Source organism: Equus caballus, chromosome 4, assembly GCF_041296265.1.
Source record: "Equus caballus isolate H_3958 breed thoroughbred chromosome 4, TB-T2T, whole genome shotgun sequence".
Classification (NCBI taxonomy): Eukaryota; Metazoa; Chordata; class Mammalia; order Perissodactyla; family Equidae; genus Equus; species Equus caballus.
Genome location: NC_091687.1, coordinates 94,456,178 through 94,480,034, shown reverse-complemented (window position 1 = coordinate 94,480,034; position 23,857 = coordinate 94,456,178). Strand labels below are relative to the sequence as shown.

General features: G+C 38.4%; 1 protein-coding gene across 1 annotated transcript in view; it reads left to right on the top strand.

Moving 5' to 3' along the window:
• The first annotated feature begins 15,187 nt into the window (after positions 1–15,187).
• Positions 15,188–23,857, top strand: part of MTPN (myotrophin) — a 57,422-nt gene continuing 48,752 nt past the window's right edge. Inside the window, exon 1 of the mRNA XM_001499890.6 lies at positions 15,188–15,641. Coding sequence (XP_001499940.1) covers positions 15,570–15,641 — 72 coding nt within the window. The 5' untranslated portion in view covers positions 15,188–15,569. The remainder of the gene's footprint in view (positions 15,642–23,857) is intronic.

The following is a 23,857-nucleotide window of genomic DNA, read 5'->3' as shown; positions in this document are numbered from 1 at the left end:
GAGCTTGATATGAAGTAGAATCTCTCCCACGCACTAGAGAAGGAAGCCCTGACACCAATGTCAAGACCAAATGGTCCTCCAAAAAGATTGTACTGTTTTACATGCCCATCAACAGCTTACATTTGATGTAAAAGAAGGAGACCTGGGAAATTTCTGCTCCAGATCATATTCTACTGCCTTTATACCAAGAATCTGGAATTTTTTCTAGTCTTTTGCCTTTAGACCATAATTTCTCCTTTTATTTTTCTCTGATACTGCACATCTATAGAAGATTGTCCAATAATCATGCATTTGGTAAGTTGATCACATGGCTTTAAAAATACTTTACAGCAAAGTGAGAAAAAAAAATGTTGAGTTGCAATCCATGTGCAGGTTGGTAAAGCTGTAGTTTAAATCTTGGCTACTTAATTCAACTTGATTCATCCCTTGGGGGAAATTGGCAATATCTGGAGTCATTTTGGTTGTCACAGCTGGGAATGGGGAGGGGCAATGCTACTGACATCTAGCAAATAGATGCCAGGGATATTGCTAAACACCCTACAATGCACAAGACAGCTCCCTGTAACAAAAAGTTATCCCATGTAAGATGTCATTGAGGCCGAGGTTGAGAAATCCTAATGTGAACACAATGACTTTCATAGGCATTTCCAGTTTTCCTTCCTCCATAGCTCTTTCCCTTCCTGGCATAGAGACATCTCTTCTGGCTCTCAGGTACTTAAAGAAGCAAAATTCTTTCTGAGTGGTCACCCCACATCTCATCCTTACGCCTGATTTGTAGAAGATAAGTCACACCCTGATCTCCCATTCTGGAAATTATTTGAACAAATTTACCTCGGTAAATATCCCTTAGTTTTGAGCCTTTTCTGAAACACTTCTACTCAGTTATGTGTATTTGAAGCTGAGATTTAAACTCAACTCCTATTCTCACCACACGGTGAATGTCTGCCCCTAGTTTTGCTAAACAATATAGTCCTGAGGCTCCATGGGCATCCAGCTTCTCCAACTACTGCCTCCGTCGCCTTGGAAAGTCACATAAGCTCTCCCTGCTTCATTTCCACATCTGTGAAATGATACTAGTTCAATGATCAGATGAAATGATGTAAAAGTATTGAATAATCTATAAAACAGTAGAATGTTTGTTTTTACCATTATTCTTCTTTTTCTCTCCAACTCCTTTCTATACCCTACTTCCCTGTGGTTAATACGTGTAGGCCTCCCTGATAAGGATGTCATACAGCATACCAGTTAAGCATTTGCTTTTAGCAACAAAATCAGCATACCTATAACTTGCATTTTTATTACGCTTGCTCCTACCCATATAGACAGTGAATCTATGTAAGTCACATGTTTTGAAAAGTAGAGACGGAGTCACACTGCAATTGGACCATCCCCAAATCTGGCAGAAAAAAAATTATAGATGGTTCAGGATTTTTACTATATGGTGCCTGGGGATTGAAAACAAGATGAATCATCATAAGATGTCATATTTTCTTATAAGAATAATCTTATGATTTGTGGTTGAAAAAAATATGGCATCAAATAAATCAAAGAAAGAAGACCAACTTCTAGAATCTTTAAAACAGAAATATACTCCAAGCCATAAAAAATAAGCATAAATGTGTCACACATATTGACACACAATATTTTTCATTAGTCTTAACATTTATAAGACTTTTCTGTTGATGATTTGGCTAGTTTATGTTTTCTGAAAACACACAGCTCATGGAAGTTTGAATTGTTGTCTTCTTTTTCCCTCAGTAACTTTCCCTAAAGTTAGCAGAAATAATCAAATTCTTTCCATCTACCTTAGAGGGCCTTGCAATGTTGAGCTCATTATTCATACAGTCACTGCAGGATCTAAGCGTGTGAAGCTTTCCCAAAGAACTTTAGTTCTCCACTGCCTGTATGCTCCAACATTGGGTGGGAAAACAAACCTCAAAAGGAAAGCTATAAAGAAATGAGTGGCGTAAAGGACAATCCCAGTGCTTTGGCCGTGAGCACTGGAAGGTGTTAATGAGTTGACTGTTGATGAAGCAGAGAGCCTTTCCAGGAGCAGGTCAAGGAAATGCATTCTCTCCCCGTATCATATTGCTCCCCTGAAACAGCAGTGTGACGTACCACTTCAGAGACTGTGAAATGAGTGAGTCTATTCAAGACAAAGCGAATTATAGGTGTTAACTATATACACATTAGCATTTCTAGTAACCCACCTTTCAGTTTTATAAAATATGATTCCTTTACCCCATGTCTATTCTTTAGTAAGTATATACATACAAAGGAAGACATTTCAGGATTATTATAGTCAGCAATGTCATAAATGCAGACATTTTAATGAGTCCATCTTGAATGAAAAAATCCATTTCCCTCCAGCTACAAGCATGGTTTTGGAAGTTATTCTTGATGCATACGATCAGACTTAGCACTGTCTCCATATTGTTACTGTAATCAGCACTGGCAATTTATTGCCTGCTCTTGAAGGCAGATTGTTGTTTAATAGTCCAGTGAGAGTTTAGTTCTTCCTTTAAGAGGTCTTAAGTTGTGTCATGAACTCAACTCAATGTGGCAGACTTTGTAAGCTAATCTCTGTCTCTTTATCCATCCAGTCTGGTTTAGTTCCCTAAGGATCCATTTCAGAAATTGCTGTCACTTGAGGCAGTGTGACATTTGCTTTTCCATTATAAGCTCAGGATTGCAAAGTTAACACCTCAGAGACTAGTCATCTCAACCCAGGGATGTGCCCTAAAATTCAGGGACTGCCAAATGTGAGCAGTGGTGCCTGGCCCCAGAATCCACGTAGGTGTGGATTAATAAAAGGAAAAACAGCATACTGCCCAATGCATTGTATTTTGTCTATAACAACATATTTGTTTCTATAAACCATATAAACAAATTATCCTCTAATAATTCAATATGAAAAGTGAAACATAATTCAGAACAAAGAAGAAATTCAAACATCTCAGTAGAGTAAATTCTGTTCACAGAGAAACATCTACAGTAAGTCAGAATCTCCCCTTATTTCTAAATTAAACATCTCTGTTTGGTCAAGTTAACTCACTATCTTCCTAAAATGGTTGAGGCTGTTTAAGCTTAGCCTACTCCACTCTAAAAATGAATCTAGATCCTTTGAAGTGGAGGGGCCTAGGCAGCTCTAGCGCCATACTCAAGCACTCCAGTTGTTTGCCCAGCCAAACGTTGTGGCCTCCCAGCTTCATGGCCACCACCCAGCCCCATACACATGCACACACAACATGGCCCTCTGTGTGGCCTCTCTGGCTCAATTCTTCCTTGGACTGTCCCTCATCAGCACCTGCTGCCTGGAACTCAGTGCTGATATCATGCATTAATTTTGGAGGGTCTAATCAGGGCATGGTGAAGAATGGGCTTCCTTGAAACTTCATCTTGAAATTGTTTAACTACCTATAAGGGTCTTAGCTGTTCATGACACTGAATCTATATGAGGCACATAATCTAAAGGAGAACTTCAGAGAGGCAAGAGAAATGAAAAATTGAATTTTAGACTTGTTAGACTTTCTGTATGATGTTAATGCCATTTTAGCACTGCATTGTTCTTACCACTTTTGAACAGTTTATCAGTAATATTCTATAGGTCATACATTTTTCTTGTCCAAGAAAATCCCTACAACACATTCAGCAAGTCCACATTATTGTCAGGACTTACCATGACTTTTCTCTTACACATTCCTACCAGCTGGCCCACCCAATCCCTAATTCTACCAAGCCTATACCTGCCTTGGCTTTTGTAATTGCTGTTCTCTCTGCCTGGAATGCTCTCCCTACAGACATTTGAGTGTCTCACTCCTCCTCGAAGTCTCAGATCAAATATTCTGCTCTCAGAGAGGCCTCCTTTGACCTTCCTATCTAGCTAATATTGCCCCCCTCCAACAACATTCACTATCATAACATCATTCTTCAGTTTCTTCATAGCACTAAATACTACCTAAGTGATCTTATTCATTTACTTGTTTACTATCTGTCCCTCCCATTAGGATATTTATCTCCATGAGAACAGGGGTCTTATTTTTCTTAGTCACCACTCTCTTCTTGATTCCTAAAACAGTGTTGGGCACTGAATAAATATTTATTGAATTAATTATTTGTTGTAAATTCTTATCATGTTTGAATATCTGGTAGAGCTATGTCCACTTTATTACTCTTTCCTGTCACTTTACTTTATAAACTTTTTATCACAATGACTGAAACTAAACTCCTTCAAGTGAATTGGATGTAAGTTCTGCTCTACGTACATATATGACAAGAAAAATAATTTTATTTTTCTGATTCCTAAATTAATATTTGTTGACAAAAAACTTAGAAAATATAGAAAAGTATAAGGAAGAAAGCAAGAATTCAACCACACTCCCACAATTCAGAGAATGGCATGATTAATATTTGATTCTTTCTGGTATGTTTTTCTGTGTGTGTGTCTATACACAGACCCTACAAAATTAAGGGTCCTGCACCCAATTCCACCATGTGTGTATATGGGGGTGTGGGTTTCCCCACACCAACAAGCAATGCCAGGACACCAGGTGGATGCCCTACAATTCAACTCAATTCTGACACTATCTACTGGGAGAAAGCATCGGATTCCACAGGTTAAGGGTTCAGTCTACAAGACTCTCCCCCATCTCCAATTTTAGACACCAGTCACAAGCCTAGGTTGTCACTCGTCCTTCTGACAACTGGCTATAGATTGGAGCTTCCTACCACCTCTTCCTTGAGTTCAATTAACTTGTTACAGCAGCTCACAGAACTCAGAGAAACACTTTATTTACTCGATTACTGATTCATTATAAAAGGATATAACTCAGGAGCAGCCAGATGGAAGAGATGCATAGCGCAAGGCATGGGGAAAGGGCACGGAGCTGCCACACCCTCTCCAGGTGCACCACTCTCCCAGCACCGCCACATATTCACCAACCCAGAAGCTCACCAAAGTCCTTCCTTTCGGGTTTATATGGAGGCTTCATTACATAGGCAAGATTGATTAAATCATTGGCAAGTGGTGAGTGATTCAATCTTCAGCCTTTCTTCCTTCCCTGGAGGTCAAGGGGTAGGACTGAAAGTTCCAACCCTCTAATCACATAGTCAGTTCTCCTGGCAAACAGCCCCCATCCTTAGATGGGTCCAAAAGTCACCTCACTAACTTAACAAAAGATACTTTATAGCTCTCATCACTTAGGAAATTCCGAGAGTTTTAGGAGCTTTGTACCAGAATCAGGGATGAAGACCAAATATATTTTCTTGTTATAAATCACAACAATATTCTTACAAATCCATTTTTATACAGTTTTACTATCTCAAATTAAAAGTACATAGCATAGTTCACCAGTTCTGCTGAACACTGTTCTGTCAGCACTTACCTATGGGAAGGTAAGTCAGGTGATATAAGGGGAAGATCAGAGACGCAATAAAGGGTATTTTCATTTTTTACTCTATATGCAATGATGTTTTCTTAAAACTTTCAAAATAAGCATTCATTCATGTACTACTTTTGTAATATGGAAATAAAAGAACATGGCCTCAGTTAAAGTTGTCATGGCCTTATTTAAGATTATTCTCTTTTTGTGTACTTTGAAGCAGACCTCAAAATTCTTTTCAAAAATTATTTAGACCCTGCTTGTCAGAGTTTTCTAGGCTCATCACCATGCAAAGTGAGGTGACTGTCTTTTCAGGAATGAATCTTGGATCATTAAGGTCCTTAATTATGCTAAGATAATTCACTCTGTTAATTCAAGAAATATTTATTTAGCACCTACTATGAGCCGGTGTAGTAATAAATATCTATATATAACTTACAGCAAGATAGACAAGATTCGTGGCTTCATTAAGCCTACTTTCTAATGCAAGAGGCAGACCAATAAATAGGTATTTTACTCAGGATAGGCTAGGTTATTCTGCCATAACATACAATACCCAAAATCTTAGTGGCTTAAAACAAAAGATTTATTTCTCATTGACGCTACATGTCTTTCACCAGTTGCAGGGGAATTTTCTTCTCATTGTTACTCAGGAACTCAGGCTGAGGGTTGTCACCCTATTGGAAAGAGTGCATTGGAGGAACTCACGATGGCAATTAAATGTTTAACTGTTTTGGCCTAGAAGTGATTTATATCACTTTTGTTCACAAGTCATTTGCCAGAACTAGTCATATGGCCCCACCCAAACACTAGGGGGCTATAAAGTGCCCCAAAGGGGGAAGCATGAGCAGGCAAGACCAGCAACTACAAGGGTTGGCCTTTCTGATCATTAGATATGAGGTTTACCTTTCTTCCCACATGCAAAATATATGCATACTCTCTTCCAGGGAAATAACCCAAAAAGTTCTATCATAGTATCAAACTCAAAGTCCAGGATCTCACAGTAGTCAGTAGTCTTCATCTGGAGACATGAACAAATAAACAAAATATCTCCATCCCCCTCCCAGCATAACTAACATATAATGGTAGAGTAGGATCAGGATAACCACCATAAACATGCCCATTTGAAAAGGAGAAGAATGAGATATAGATAGCAATTATTAATCTGTGGTAATTTTGGAATCCTGCCAGGCAGACTTTGCGAGGGTCCTCTGCACTAGGGTTAGGAATGTTCCTTGATTAGGCTTCAATTCTGATCCATGGCAGACTCCCCTCCTCCATTGCACTGTTTTCTATGGTTCTTAGCTCCACCTTCCACCTTCTAGGGGAGTTCTTCTCCATTATCCTCTATGTCCTTATATTAAGTGAGCACTGGAGAATATGTCCTCTTTAGATTTGGGGCAGTTTTCTCAGACTACTTCCTGCCCACAGAAGATTGAGGCCCAAGGGTCATTTTAAGTCTCATTATATGCTATGAATTACAGCATTCACTGGTGGATATTTTGGCCCCACTCTTAAAACATTTAGTCATCTCTTTCTATGTTTGATTCAAGTGAGTTCCATGTGCCATAGTCACAGCCATTGTACTTCCCGAGACACAAATTTTTCTTTTGTTTCTCTCTCGTGGGCACCTTGAACCCATCAGCCTTTGTCAATGGGAAGACCTGTACCATTCTATCCAACCGAAAAGATTTACTGGACACCACTTTAATCAATGCAGAGGTTTTAGTCATGAGTGTGACAGTCATCTCCTTGATTTGATCCTTGACACAAAGAATTCTAATCAGCTTTTGTTGCTCATCTCAGTATTGTTTTTTACTGATGGAGGATGAGAATCATTTGTATCTTCCAACTGTGCAAGTCTCCAAATTTTTGGACTCTATAATCTCTCTCTTTTTTTATTGCAAGCTGGACAATTATTTTCTGAATTTATCTTATCCTGTAGTATCTCATGTAATCAATATTTACCAATACCCAAATGAACCTAACAGACATATACAGAACATTCTGTTCAACAGCAGCAGAATATACATTCTTCTCAAGTGTACATGGAATATTTTTTAGGATGGATCGTATGTTAGGCAACAAAACAATCTCAACAAGTTCAAGAAGATATAAATCATATCAAATATCTTTTCTGGTCACAGTGGTATGACATGAGAAATAGGAGGAAAGCTGAAAAATTTAAAATATATGGAAGTTAAACAACAGAACTTTGAACAACCAATGGATCAAACAAGAAGCCAAAAGGGAAATAAAAAAATACATTTAGACAAATTAAAATGGAAACATAACATACCAAAACTTATGAAATGTGGCAAAAGCAGTTCTAAGAGGAGAGTTTATAGCTATAAATGCATACACCGAGAAAAAAGAAAGATCTCAAATAAACAACCTAACAATACACCTCAAGGAACTAGAAAAGAAGAACAAACTAAGCCCAAAGTTAGCAGAAGAAAAGAAACAATACAGTTTAGAGCAGACAAATTAATAGAGAATAGGAAAATAGAAAAGATTAACAAAACTAAGAGTTGGTTCTTTGAAAAGATAAACAACATTGACAACCTTTACCTAGACTAAGCAAGGAAAAAAGAGAAAGGACTCAAATAAAATTAAAAATAAAAGAGGAAACATTACAACAAATAGCATAGAAATACAAAGGATCATAAGAGACTACCATGAACAATTTATACACCAACAAATTGGACAACCTAGAAGAAATGGATAAATTCCTAGAAACATACAACCTAAACAAGACTGAATCATGAAGAAATAGAAAATTAAGCAAATCAACAATGAGTAAGAAGAACTGAATCAGTAATCAAAAACTTCCCAACAAAGGAAAGCCCAGAACCAGGTGGTTTCAGTGGTAAATTTTACCAAACACTTAAAGAAGAGTTAATACCAACCCTTCTCAAACTCTCCCAAAAATTACAAGAGGAAGGAACTCTCAAACTCATTTTACAAGGCCAGCATTACTTGTATATCAAAGCCAGAAAGGGAGACAACAATAAAAAAAAAACAAAGGCCAATATCCCTGATGAATTATGGATGAAAAATGCTTAACAAAATACTAGCAAACTGAATTCAACAGTACGTTAAAAGACCATACATCATGATCAAGTGGGATTCCTCCCTGGGGTACAAGAATTGTTCAACATACACAAATCAATCATGTGATAAATCACATTAATAGAATGGAAGATAAAAATTATATGATCATCTCACTAGATGCAGAAGCAGCATTTGACAAAATTCAACATCCTTTCATTATAGACACTCTCAGCAATTGGGTATAGAAGGAACTTGACTCAACATAATAAAGGCCATATATGACAAGCCCACAGCTAACATCATACTCAATGGTGAAAGCTTTTCCTCTAAGCAAAGTGAGCCCAAATTCACTACCTTTATTCAACATAGTACTAGAAGTCCTATTCAGAGCAATTAGGTAAGAAAAAGAAATAAAAGGCATCTAAATTAGAAAGGAAGAAGTAAAATTGTCTCTGTTTTTAGATGAAATAATCTCACATAAAGAAAATCCTGAAGATTCCACCAAAAAACTGTTAGAACTAACCAATGAATTCAGCAAAGTGCAGGATACAAAATCAACATACAAAAATCAGTTGCGTTTCTCTCTCTCTCTCTCTCTCTCTTTTTTTTTTTTTTTTTTGGTGAGGAAGATTGGCCCTGAGCTAATATCTCTTGCCAATCTTCCTCTCTTTTTTTTCTTCTCAAAGCCCCAGTGCATAGTCATATATCTTAGGTGTACATCCTTCTAATTCTTCTATGTAGGATGCCACCTCACCATGGCTTGACAAGGGATGCTAGGTCTGCGACGAGGATCTGAACTGGTGAACCCCAGGCTGCTGAAATGGAGTGCACGAACTTAACCATTATGCCACCAGGCCAGCCCCTAGTTGCATTTCTATACACTAACAATAAACTATCTGAAAAAGAAACAAAGAAAGCAATCCCATTCATAATAGGATCAAAAACTATAAAATACTTAAAAATAAATTTAACCAAGAAGGTGAAAGACGTATACAACTCAAAATTATAAGGCAGTGGTGAAAGAAATTGAAGAAAACACAAACAAATGGGATAATATCCCATGTTCATGGATTGGAAGAATTAACGTTGTTAAAATGTCCATAGTACCCAAAGCCATCTATAGAGTCAATGCAATCCCTACCAAAATTCCAATGGCATTTTTTAAAAATCCTAAAATTAGTATTGAACCACAAAAGATCTTGTGTGCAATCAAGAAAAAGAAGAACAAAACTGGAGGCATCATACTTCCTGATTTCAAACTATATTACAAAGCTATAGTAATCAAAACAGTATGGTACTGGCATAAAAACAGACCAATGGAACAAAATAGGGAGCCCAGAAATAAACTCACACATACATAGTCAACTAATATTAGATAAGGGAGCCAAGAATATTCAATAAGGAAAAGATAGTCTTTTAAATAAATGGTGTTGGGAAGACTGGATGGCCATATGCAAAAGAATGAAATTGGACTCCTATCTTATTCCACTTACAAAAATTAACTCAAAATGGATTAAAGACTTAAATATAAGATCTGAAATCATAAAACTCCTAGAAGAAAACACAGGAAAGATGCTCCTTGACATTGGTCTTGGCAATATTTTTTCGAGATGACACCAAAAAATTCAGGCAACTGTGATGAGAAGAATAATTCTCTAGAAAAACAACTTTTGTTTTTCTGAGTTGCTGCCTAGGCATTTTACAGTATAATAACATGCTCACACCCAGAGTCAGAATGTTTAGATAAGGACCTGAGCTTAGGATTCCAGTCATAAATTCCCACTTTATTTTTCCCGGGGCACATTTTTAAATAACCACTTCAACTTAAGCCCCAGAAAAGTTAGTGACCTCTGCCCCAACTGCCTTATAAGTAATAGGTGATTGCTACCTTGCTTTCTTATCTCCTGCTCGCTTATGACCCGAGACAGAGGACCACCCTTCCCCTGGCTCATTGCACCCTTTTGCTTCTGGGATCTGTAAGTAACAAATCTTGTGACTCTACTTCCTTTGCATGGGTCCCCTGAAACTGTGTCTTCAATCAAAACGACTTCATGGGTTTCACTTCCCCAAAGTGGGACCTCAGATGCTGAGGGAGCTACCTGCCACCCCTACCTTTGTAGTTTGTACCTCTGCATTCAGCCAGGTCATAATCTGTATATTCTTAATTCAATATACCATGTCTGGCTTCTCAGCACAGCAACAAAAGCAAAAATCAACAAGTGGGACTACAATAAACTAAAAAGGCTCTGCACAGCAAAAGAAACAATCAACAAAATGAAAAGACAATCTATGGAATGGAAGAAAATATTTGCAAATCGTATATATGATAAGGGGTAATATTCAAAATGTTTAAGTAACTCATATAACTTATTAGTAAAAAACTCCAAATAATCCAACTAAAAAATGGCCAGAGGCTCTGTACTGACATTTTTCCAAAGAACACACACAAATGGCCAAAAGGTATATGAAAAGATACTCAAAGTTACTAATCATCAGAGAAGCACAAATCAAAACCACAATGAGATATCATTCACACCTGTTAGAATGGCTATCATCAAAAAGAGATAAGTGTTGGTGAGGATGTGGAGAAAAGGGAACCCTTGCACACTGTTTGTAGGAATGTAAATTGGTGCGGCCACTACGGAAAACAGTATGGAGCTTCCTCAAAAATTAAAAATAGAACTACCATATGATCCAGCAATTTCACTTCTGAGTATATATCCAAAGAAAATGAAAACAGGATATGAAGAGATTTCTCTACAACCATGTTCATTGCAGCATTATTTACAATAGCCAAGACAGGAAACAACCTAAGTGTCCATTGACAGATGAATGGATAAAGAAAATGTGTGTGTGTGTGTGTATACACATATACATTTATACATATACAATGGAATATTATTCAGCCCTCAAAAAGAAGGAATTCCTGCCATTTGCGCCAACAGGTATGAACCTTGAGGATGTTATGTGAAGTGAAATAAGTCAGACAAAGAAAGACAAGTACCGTGTGATCTCACTTACACGAGGAATCTAAAAAAACTGAATAGATATAGAGAGTAGGTTTGTGGTTGCCAGTAGGGGAGTGGGTGAAGGTGGTCAAAGGTACAAAATTCCAGTTATAAGACGAATAAATTACGTGGATCTAATGTACAGCAAGGTGACTACATTTAACAATACTGTATCATATATTTGAAAGTTGCTAAGAGAATAAATCTTAAAAGTTCTTACCGCACACACACAAAAAGGTGACTACGTGAGGTGATGACTATGTTAACTAACCATACTGAGGTAATCATTTCACAATATGTGCATATAAGAAATAAACACATGGTACACTTTGAACTTACACAATGTTATACGTCAATTATATAAAGCTGGAGAAAAAGAAATAAAAACATGTCCCCCACACCAAATGGTTACCAACACGAGCCACCAGCTTTCCATTTTCCAGCCTCTTCTCCTAGAGCTACAAGTTTACAGGGTACATTATGTGCCTTCCACGCATCACCATGCTATCACAAGAGATTGCTTTGCCAAATATTTCACTCCTGTGACTATGAGTCATTATCCTCATAGCTTCTACTACCACTTCCCTTGTTATGTACCACCTAGCCCCTAAGCCAATGCCATCTATATAAGGTTTTTCTTCCACTAACACCTCCCTTCTGACAATAATTTCTCTATTAGTCAGAAGATTGGCTCAGTGTTGCTGCAGTAATAAACACCAAAATCTCAGTAGCTTGAAACGATAAGAGTTTAATTTTCCTCCATACTACATGTCCATCATGGGACGGCAGGGGAGCTCTGCGCATTGTGGTCACTCAGGAACCCAGCCTGACTGTGTCGCCGCTGTCTCACATGTTGCTGGTTGCTGTAACAGAGGGAAAAAGAGCTCTGAAGGGTCTTGAATTGGCAAGTCTGGAAGTGACTCATATTACTGCTGCTCACAACTAATAGGCCAAAATTAGTTACATGACATTACTCAACTACAAGGAAGCCAGGAAGAGTAATCCTCTCTAGTGTCCAGGATGGCAGACAAAAGGAAATAATTTGTTGAACACCATAAATACCTACCAAAATAGACAAAAAAATAATGAAAATATTCGTGATAAGTGATGTGAAGGCGGAAAAAGCTGGGTTATATGGTAAAAGGAACTGAGGGACCTATTTAAAGTGGGTGGTCTGGGAGGCTTGAAGAGGTAACATTTGCACTGAGACCTCAACAGGCACAAGAAGTGAGCAAGAATGAGTAGAACATTCCAGACAGGAAACAACAAGCATAATGGCCCGAGGCTGGAATGAGCTTGGTTTTTCCTGAACCTGAGAGATGAGATCTGTGGGAACCAAGGAAGCAATGAGACAGGAGGGACCATCAGGGTCATATCAGAGAGGGCCCTGAAGGCCATCACAAGTAATTAGGATTTTATCCCAAATGCAATAGGAAGCCATTGAAAGGTCTTAGGACAAAAGTGCATGTTTGATTTATGTTTTAAAAAGGTAATTCTGGTTATGTGGGAAATTACTTGGAAAAGGGTAGGAGTGAAAATGGGTAGACCAGCTGGGAGACTACTGTAGCGGTGCAGACTGAAATGACAGTGGCGGAGAAGGGGTGTCTAGGGGTGATAGTCAGTAGTGAAGATAGCAAGCAGTGAACAATTTAAGATATGTTTTGAAGGATTTACTAATGGATTGAATAACAAGGAAAGACTGGGAAAGGCAGGAGTTATTTACAACTCCCATTTTCAAAGATAAACAAAGCCAGACACTAGTAAAGTGGTAAGGACAGATTTTTTTCAGTAATAACTATCACAATAGGGAAAAGAGCCTAGTGTGAACTGAACTCAACTTCAATTTGTACAGAGGTGAATGAGTGTTTTAAAGAGAGAATGAGGGAGTAGGGAGGGGGGCAGGTAGGGCTCAGCAAAGTCAGAGAAGTGACAAATAGAGGAGGTTAGGCAGTGGAAGTGATGGGGCCAGCTATGTCTGCTAGCTGGCAATTATCCAAGTTAGGATTCTACCCTCCTATAGAGACTGGAAGACAGAGGCCCTATCCTCAGGCGTTGGCTGGAACAAACACTAAACAAAATTTGGGCAGCTTTGAGTTTTCTCAAGCTGGCACTTTAAGGAGGACTAGGGTCATTTTAGGAATGTGGCCTTGAGCAGTTAGGAACCATGTTAGTGTTTGTTCAAGTCTTTATAGACCAAGGTTTGAGGCCTAATTGAGAAGAGGGCTCAGAGGAGCCTGGTTTGAGTTTGGTGAACGAGAGCATCTTCGTCACCATGTTTTTGGTTTTAGTGATACGGTGGTTACTCGTGTCATTCACAGAGATGGGGAAGTCTAGGGAACAACTAGGTTTAGAATCTAGAGGAGACCAAATCCTATTTTGGGCACGCTAAGTTTGAGACATTCAAATGGGTAAGAAGTTAAATATAAGACGAGATCACAAAGGAGAAGTCTGGGCTAGATATATAAATCAAGAGCTGTGAGTATTATTTCACTCAAAGATCACACAGGTGAGAGTGTGAGTTAGAGAAGAGATAGGGACTCCAGGATTTGCCTAACAAATTCCTCCTTGAGATTTGTTTCCGGAAATATATCACCATTTATATTTCTATTTGTCAGAAAGCAGAATCAAGAGAATATCAATCAAGGTAGTCGTTCGATATTTGGAGATTTTTCTTTTGATTTAAAATCTCTATTTGCTATTTCTAAATGATAACAAAAAATTTACATTTATTGAACTCTATTGTTAGCCCCGTTTAACACATGTGGAAAACTAAACAGAGATGGGTTAACTAACTTGCCAGAGGTGGCACAAAATCAGTAAGCATTGGGTCTTGTATTCAAAACTAAGCAATCTGGTTCCAGAGTCTGTGTTCTCAGCCTCTATATACTATATGGCAAGCATAGTAAAGTAGCTTGGTTCGTTTAGTGGCTCATAAACAACAGACTTTATATATACATATAACAGTTTCAGTAAAGAGTTTTTACTGGATCTCTCTACGTTCATGTGTGCATGTCTGGATCATTAAGGTCGAGGCACAATTCTTCTGGTGGCTATGCCCCAAACTCTTTGAAGAGTACAACTGACTTCACTAGAACCGTGCTGAAGCTTCAAATCATTAGAACGAAATGAACACAAAATTTTAAAAACAAATTATACTGGACAGTTAGGTTTGCTCTGCCCTATGGCATTAAACAGAATTCCTATTCCTGGATATCATTTGCTTGTCACAGAGATGAGGAAAATTTCTTCCCCAGCACACACTAAAGTTTTTCCCTCCAGAGAACATTATACATTGTATAGACCCACTGAATTCACACTGTTGTCTTGAGTACTCAAGAATTCCTTGAGGACAGGAATTGTTTTATTCCATCTGTCTTACTATATCCTTGAGGCCCAGCAGAGGCTGGCACGTAATAGGAGCCCAAGGGATGCTTGATAGCGGAGGAAGGGAGGAAGAGGAGAGAGGGAGGGAAGATAGGAGACAGGAGGGAAAGAAAATAAAGAAGGGAAGGAATTCAAATCAAACACTCCTACTGGACACTTTTGGAAGGTGAGCAAGACGCCCTCCAAGGTTGTGTTTAAAAAAAGTTTTTCCCATTTATGGTGCGCAGAAACGTCCCGATCCCCTCTACAACACTGTATCTCTCCACTTGCTGTCTGCCCTTCCCGACCTTCGACCGCCTTCCCTGGCCTCCTGGCCCAGCTCTCTCCTCCCGCTCCACCCGTTAGCAAACCAGCCTAGCCACTGCGCCTGCGCACGCGGGCGCTCCGCCGCGGGGCCGTCGGGGCGGGGTCCGGAGAGGGGCGTTCCGCCGGGGGAAGAGGAAGAGGAAGTTGGGGGAGGGTCCTAGCGGGGAGTGAACCGGAAGTGTAAGCGCTCCTGCTGCTGTTCGCCCAGGCGGAACCTGTTCTGCTGGGCCTGGTGGCCGCAAAAGAACTTTCTTTCTCCCGCCCTAACGGTCGCTGCGGCCAACTGCCTCGCCCGCCTGGCAGCCTACCCCGCCTTCCCTTCTTCTCCTCCCCGGCTCCGCGCGGCCCTGTCTCTCTCTCGCCCGGCGGCATCCGCTTGCCGCTGCCACCGCCTCCTCGTCTTCTGCCCGGCCAACTGGCCCGCCCTGCTGCAGTGATGTGCGACAAGGAGTTCATGTGGGCCCTGAAAAACGGAGACTTGGATGAGGTGAAAGACTATGTGGCCAAGGTAAGCGGGATGAGTGGAGTGGGAGAGCACGGAGGTGGGATGGAGATGAGGCTGAGGAGGCTGATGGGCGCTGTGCTGGCAGGGGTGGGGGTGGGGGTGGGGGGCGGAGAGACATCCGGGATGGAGGTGGTACGCGGAGAGAGGGGACTCAGGCAGCGTCTAAACTGAAAGAAGGGTGCTGATAACCAGGTCCTGTGTCGGGTAACTGCCGTGGTGATACAGTCAGGCTCCTCTGGCCGCCCTGACCCCTGGGGGGAAAGGGAGGAGTGGTAAGCCGCTCTTTTCGCGGCCCTTTTGAACACTCATTCTTTGAGTCTGGCCCTCTTCTACGCTAGAGTTCTTTAAATCTTTCTTTGAATGAGATAATTCTCCATCTTGGACCTGCCCATTATTGAAGGAAGTAACCTAAGTGATTAGAATCAGAGGAACGTTTTATTTAACTTGGGGCCTGTTATGAGTTCAGAGTGTTCATTGACCGTGAAAAAGAGTACCCAAAATAGCAATAGTTAAAATTCTCACACTTGGTATCACTCCACTGTGAAGTCTTAACTTTGGGTGTGGCCTTCCTCTCCCCTGTTTTAACAAATACGTGTTTGCTTCAAGTGGTAAGATTGTCACTTAGCATCTGAGAGTGTTTAAGATAACTGAGTGGTTTTCAGACAACCATGTTTTAACCTCAGTTACTCCATCTTTATCCTTGATGACATCTGAAATGCTGCGTGTGTAATGAATAGTAATGCAGTTTAGTCACAGTATATTTGGGGGTAAAATCATGATGAAGAAAGCTAGTCTATAACCTAAATCCAGAATGTGAAACTGAACCCACATTGTGGTGGAGTGGTAAACTTAAAATTCCAAGCTGGCCTGCCTTTGGACCCTGACACTGTGCCTTTTGTAATTATGAGAGAACTTAATTATGAGAGAACATCTGATTTTAATATGATCATAATCTAAAAAGAAATCTTCCAAAAGTATAACTTATGACATAATCATGGAAGGCATCTTGCTTCTAAAAAGTGTAACTTTAAGGACATAACCATGGAGGGCATCTTGTTCATCTTCTAAAAGTGTGAGAACCCAATCTAGGTTTTGGTTCTGCAAAGAATATGACCACTGGTATGGTGCTCTGTTTTTGCTTCAGAGATCTGTGTTAGGAAGCAAGTAAGCAGAAGCAGAACTTCTTAAAACTTGCAGGATTGTGCAAGGCAAGCGGCTGATAGTTCTTACTGTGTTTAATACCATTACAATTTTGACTTTTTGCATGCACGTTATCTGCTAAGTTGTTATTTGCAATGGATCTTTAGGACGCTGTTCACTGCCTTCTCAGCTAGTGGCGGTCTGAAGCCTGACTTATTGAATGTTTCAGTATAAGATTAAAGGGAGGAAATTACTTGAAACATTTCAGTCCATGGTACACTTTCAGTGATGGGACATTGCAGAACTCTGGAAGCGAGTGGGCCTTTGTTTTTCTGTTATGGAGGAACCTAGGCTATTTGATGTACTTGAAATATGAAAAGTTGGTAAGTACTGAGCTTACAGCCACAAAAATAACACAATTTATATAGTGTCTTCCTGATACATTATTTTATATCATCTTTGTGAATCTTGTCCTTTTGTTAGTCCCATTTTACAGATAAGATTACTGAGAGGCAGGGTACTTAAGGAAAAAAACCCAAAGTTATAGAGATAACAAATGACAGAGCCAGAACTTAGACTTTTAACTACTCCACTGGAGTCTCTCACAGTTAAAATGTAATTATGAAAGCATATGGTACCAAGATTTCTGGTAGGACGTTCCCAAGGTCCACATTCAGGCAGATAAATTATGTAGAGTTCTCATTCACACAAAAACATTTATGTAAAGATATGTGCCAATAATGTTGGATTAATTTATTTTCATTTAGTTTTTAAATTAGATCATTATGTTCAGTTTGATTTTGTGTTTTCTCTATTACTACCATACTGCTTTCTCTCATTAACCAAAAAGATGGGTGTGAGAGGGAGGAGAAACATTCAAAGAAAAGTAAAAGGAAGTATTAAGAACTAGTTTATCCAAAACGGTTTGACTGTAATGTAATCCTATGAACAGACCATTGAGCTTTTTTCTTTCTTAGTTTTTATTAACTTGAATTTCTTCAAGTATCTTTGCTTTGTTAATGAAAAATAACAAAAATGAAAACGATCAAAAACTAGCACTCCAGTTTTTATTGACTGAACTCCCTTATTGTGCCTGTTCATACTCTCGAGTCCTTGTAGTTTCTTCTGCTCAGCAGCCATCTTTCCTGCTTATTCATTGACTCACCTTTTCATCCACCAGTTTATGAACGCTCATTATTTTCTAAGTTTATGTAGTATGTATTTATCTGAGTAACTGTGTAGAAAGAAAATACATAAAGAAACATTGGGACTTGTCTAATTTTCCTTCTAAGGGGTGAGAGACTTTAAAATACTCTCCTCAGTACTCCTGTGAAGATCTCCCGCATTGTTAACATAGAAGAATGGACCTGTAGGTGAAACATTTTAGTGTTTTCCCTTTTTTAAATTAATATTTTGTAAAAACCCATAATAATCCATAATAGTACTTTTCTACCTGTCTCTGACTTCTGTTCAGAAATCTGAAATATGGATAAGCATAAATTGTTGGTTTGGGGTGAGTTCTTGAACTCCAAAAAATCAGTTTAGAGTTCCCAAACCATTGAAAATTGTATGTTTCTAAATGTAAAAAAGCAGCATATAAAGAAAAATTTAGATTATTTCCATATTAAATATTTATCTATAATACTAAAACATCAGTTTGGCCTCTTGACAGACCTAAAGACCATGTTTAGTTAATTCGTTCATTTTTATTGGGCACCTTTCAGGTTCCAAGCCAGTCATGATAGTGAAGAAGTTGGACACAATGCTCAGGAAACTTCAGCATCTATATATTATAAGTAACATCTCGCTTACATAAAATTCTGTTTGTCCGTTTGGAAAACAAGTGAAAGCTAGAAAGTATAATATTCATGAGCAGTGACAGTAGATATTCATCGGCTCGTTTTTGACCTATATCCTTCCTCTAGTGACCTTATTTTTGTGTTTGTTTTCCATTTCTGCCTTTATGTTAATTTCTCCCAAAGGCGTTAATTCAGCCCTTACGTGAGCTCCGGACTCCCTAATGGATAGTTCTCTTCAGATAAATTCCAAATGGAACTCACATTTTCTTCTCAAAAACTGTTTTTGTTGTTTCCATTTTGTGTAATGACGTCTTGACCTAACCATTTGCCCAAACTAGAAATTGGGGAATTTTCCTGAATTTCTGAGTGTTGTTATGACCCCTTTCTTAGTCTCTCTCACCCATTCCTTACTCTTCATTCTTATCGCTGCTGCTTTAGGTTACTTGCTGCTGCTTTGCCTCCTGGACTGTGTTTTCCTTGACTGTGGTTTTCCCCTCCTTCCTGGTCAACTTGCACAACTTAGCTGGAGGGATTTCTCTGTAATGTGAATCTGAGCGTTATCTTTTTTCACCCAGCCTCCTTTGCTGCCCTTAAAATACTTTTGTGATTCCCTATTACTTATTTTTAAAAGGGCCAACTCCTCCTTGGTTTGGTATCCCAGGCCGTTACGATCTGGCCTGTGCCTGCCTTTCTGAACTCCCCTCTCTATACATGCTCTGCTCCAGCCTGTGCCATGCTGTTTCTGACTTGTATATCTTTACATGTACTCTTTCATCCTACTTGACCAAGTCTGCCCACCTCCATCCTAACCCTTGACCTGGTGAGCTTCTATTTATCTTCTTAGTTTAGATATCACTTCTTCCATAAAACTATTTTGACTTCAGACAGAGTGCTACTTCTTTTACTGTTTCACTTATCTAGTTGCTGTGATTTGGTTGACATGTCTGTGATTAGGCTCTGGGTCTCTGGAGGGTAGGTACTATATTCTTTTTCATCTTTGTATCTCTAGTATGGTGCCAAGGAATTTCACACATTAAAAGCATGTGTTCCAAGTAAGAAATTCTTTTTCATTCTTAGCTTAGCTACATTTCAGCTACTTTATTAGTTATATAATAATAATTACCATTGACAGGATGACTTATATTGCCAGGTACTAGAAAGCATTCTGCAAGATTTTTACGTAAGTTTTCATTTGCTTTTTACCACAGCGCTTCAGTATAGGTAATAGTACTCTCATTTTAAGGATGAGGAAATTGAAGTTTAGAGAAGTTAAGTAACTTAACAAGGTCACAGAGTATCATAACTGGGTTTTAAACCCAGAGCTGTCTGAATCTGCAGCCCATATTTTGTTCACCGTATCAGTCTGCCTTGAAATGGTTATCTGGTTTCTTAGCTCACAGTAGCTTAGCATCAGCACATTAAGAAAATGAGAAAGGGGCTTGCAAGAGGCAAATACAACAAGTTATCTCTGACTATGAATAAAGACATAGAAAAATGGCTACAATTTAAAAAAATTTAACTGTAACAATTTGGAAATAATTAGCACAGAGACAGCATCTGTATTGTCTTTAAATGTCGTCAGGGGCTATCTTCGCTTAAGGTGTGTCTGTTAAGAGACTGATTGCTTGATAGTGTGTAGAAACCATTTTGTATTTATAGTCACACATAATCTTATAATGTATATTTGTAATTATGGTCCTATACAGTACAGAAAAAGTTAAATTGTGATTATTTGCCTTAAGAAGAAACAAAAGTTAACTGGAGTATTGAGATTTCTGTTCAGGATGGTTTAAATTAAACAGCAATTTTTTCAAAAAGTTTGTTCTTAAAATTTTGTATATTTGAGCACTGTGATGCCATGTACAGGTATAATTTTATTTAGGTGTCACATTGATCTGTGAGCTTAGTTAATATTGTTAGCCCCATTTTAGAGATTTTAGAGATGAAGAGACTGAGGCAAAGATTAAATAACTTGCCCAAAGTCATAAAACTCTTGAGTAGTGAGACTGAGTTTTGAACTCAGTTTCTCTGACTTCAAATTTGAATCTCCCTGCTCTTATTCTTCAGCGTGCCATTGACCTTCATTTCTCAGTAATGCTAGACAACACAAGGGGTTTTACATTTTTGAGGATATAAATGTTAAAAATAATCACAGCGGCCGGGTGGCGCAGCAGTTAAGTTCACATGTTCCGCTTCGCTGGCCTGGAGTTCGCCAGTTGGGATCCCGGGTGTGGACATGGCACCACTTGGCACACCATACTGTGGTAGGCCTCCCACCTATAAAGTGGAGGAAGATGGGCACGGATGTTAGCTCAGGGCCCGTCTTCCTCAGCAAAAAGAGGAGGATTGGCAGCAGTTAGCTCAGGGCTAATCTTCCTGAACAAAACAAAACAAAACATAATCACAGTGGAACGGTAGTCATCCGGTTAGACTACTTAGAGGTGAGCTTTGTGATAGATTTTGAGGATCTGACTCTTGTAGAGGTAAATGCTTGAGAGTTGTATTGATAAGTACTCCTTTATGATCTCCAGCAGGTCTGATATATGTTCTCTCTTGTTTACATGTGCTTCTGTTTCACTTGCTGTGAAACACTATACATCAGGTCTCCAACTTCCCTTTCTCTCTGGTTTCCATTCCTTCTCCAACCCCCATTCTAATTACATCTACCTTTGACACTCTGGTAGGTTTGAAAAGTAGTAATTGTGCACCGTTTGAGAGGATAGGATCTCTTGAAGCTGAGAAAAGTATGAACTCTAATTTTTAGAAACTGTAAGACTTACTGGGATCACTTTTCACTTTGCTAATAAAATAGGCAATTTAAAAGAGGTCCTAATTCAGTCTATCCTGGATTTATTAGTTTTATGCAGTTTGCTTTTTTTCCTTTCTTTTTTGAATTATCAGTTTCTTTGTTTTCATAAAAATTTGTCACTGTGTTATGCCCTTTCTACAGCAGGGCTGGTGACCCAGTCAGAAAGAAGATATGGTAGTCCCCCCTTATCCATGGTTTTGCTGTCCACAGTTTCAGTTACCTGTGGTCAGCTGTTGTCCAAAAATATTAAATGGAAAATTCCAGAAATAAACAATTGATAAGTTTTAAATTGTGCGCCATTCTGTGTAGCATGATGAAATCACCAGGTGTCCCACCCAGAACATGAGTCATCCCTTTGTCCAGCGTATCCACACTGTATCCTCTACCCGCCTGTTAGTCACTTACTAGCTGTCTTGGTTATCAGATCGACTTTGTGGGTATTGCGGTGCTTGTGTTCAAGTCGCCCTTATTTTACTTAATAATGGTCCCCAAGCCAACTTTATTATTAGTTGTTGTTGTTAATCTCTTACTGTGCCTAATTTATAAATTAAACTTTATCGTAGGTGTGTTATGTATAGGAAAAAACATAGTATATATAGGGTTCGGTACTGTCCTCGGTTTCATGCTTTCACTGGGGGTCTTGGAACGGATTCTCCGCAGATAGGGGGAACTACTGTATATCAGTTTGTATGAGATATAGGTACCCTCAGCAGATACAGGAAGTTTAGTATAGATATTTTTTTTAGTCTTTTAATCTTTTTTCTTTGACTGTAAAATAAAGGAAGATCTTTTTATATTGAAAGGCAAGTGTTCACTAAGATGTTTGTAGGCTGTATATAATGTTTTGCTTTGAGATTTTAAACATTATCCTTACACTAGTGCTGGCAATTAAAAGTATAATGAATTAAAGCTGATTTAAAAATAATACATGCTTATTATTTAAAAGACAAAGCTGTACTGAATAAATAAAGCGAAACAACGTGTCCCATTGCCCATTCCCCTTACCCAGGTGGTTTCTTTCTTTAAAGTATAGATTTTAGTATGTATTTTTAAGACAGAAAAGTATTAAAAAGATAAAAATTGTCCCATAATCCTTTCTGGATAATTCCTATTAACTTTAAAAGTGAATTTAATTCGGATACAGATTAAAAAATGTAACAGCTATGGCTCCCTTCCCTAGTCTCTGTGAACAAAGTTAACTGTTCTTAACAGGTTCATGTGATTAATTTCAGGAAAACATTGGAAAAGTCTATACATACTTCTGCACTTTGTTATTTTAAATTTCTTAATAATTTATCTTAGGTTCCATGTTGAACTTTTTTCTCCCATCTCTCCCTCCCTCCCTTTTTAAAATGGTGCATAGTATTCCATTTTATGGATATACCATAATTTCTTTAGTTCTCTATGATAATCATTTTTTTCCAGTTTATTTTTGTAATTAGACAACGTTATTGTGATTACCTCTGTATATAGACCTTGACAACTTTTGAGGCTTTATCTGCATTATCCTCCTGATGAGTTTATCAATTTAGGCACACTCAGTAGCACATGAAACTGCTCATTCCTTCACAGCATCAGCAGCACTGGGCGTCATCACTCTTTTTGGTTTTTGCCATTTGAATAGGTGTAAAATGATATGTTGCTTCAATTTGCATTTTTATAATGAGGAAGTCAAATGTCAGAACTTTGTTAGCGTTTGTATTTTCCCCAAATTTCGTTTGTGTCTTTTATTCATTTATATATTAGGTAGTTGATCTGTTTTTTATTGATTTGTTTGAGCCTTTTATAAACTAAGGAAGTTCGTTTTTTATAATATGCTTTGCCAACATTTTTCCCAGTTTGTCTCTTGACTTTGTCTATTGTATTTTTGTTCTACAGCAGTGTTTAGTTTTTACATGGTTTAATATATCACTTTTTCTCCCTTTTGTGACTTGGATTTTGTGTCCTGTTTACTGAGACCTATTTCTTCTCCTCTCTAAGATTATAAATAATTTTTATCTTTCTTCTAGAACTACGTTTTTTTGCGTTTTTTGCATTTTAGGCATTTGATCCTTATGTACTTTGAGGTAAGGCATGAAATAGGAATATAGTTTCTGCATTTGTTTTTCAACAGTTTGCACACCATTTATTGTATAATTCCTCTTTACTAATCTGAACTCTTATCTTTATCATAAACAGAATTCCAATATGTGTCTAGATTTCTTGCTCTTTTTCTGTCCATTTTAGTATCCATTTTAGTATGGATAGAAAAAGTAGGATGGAGCCACTTTCTCTCTTATGTTTTCTTTAGAGTTTTTGCAAGAGGGTTCCTTTAAGGTTTTTTTCCTTGTTTCCATCATCTCAGAGAAAATATGAGCATTTTTGAACCTACCTCACATTTAACCCATGTCTTCATAAGCATTAAACATTTTTTTTCTGGAATGCTGACATAATGTGATCTGAAGAACATAATGCTTTAGCTTTTAATTCTT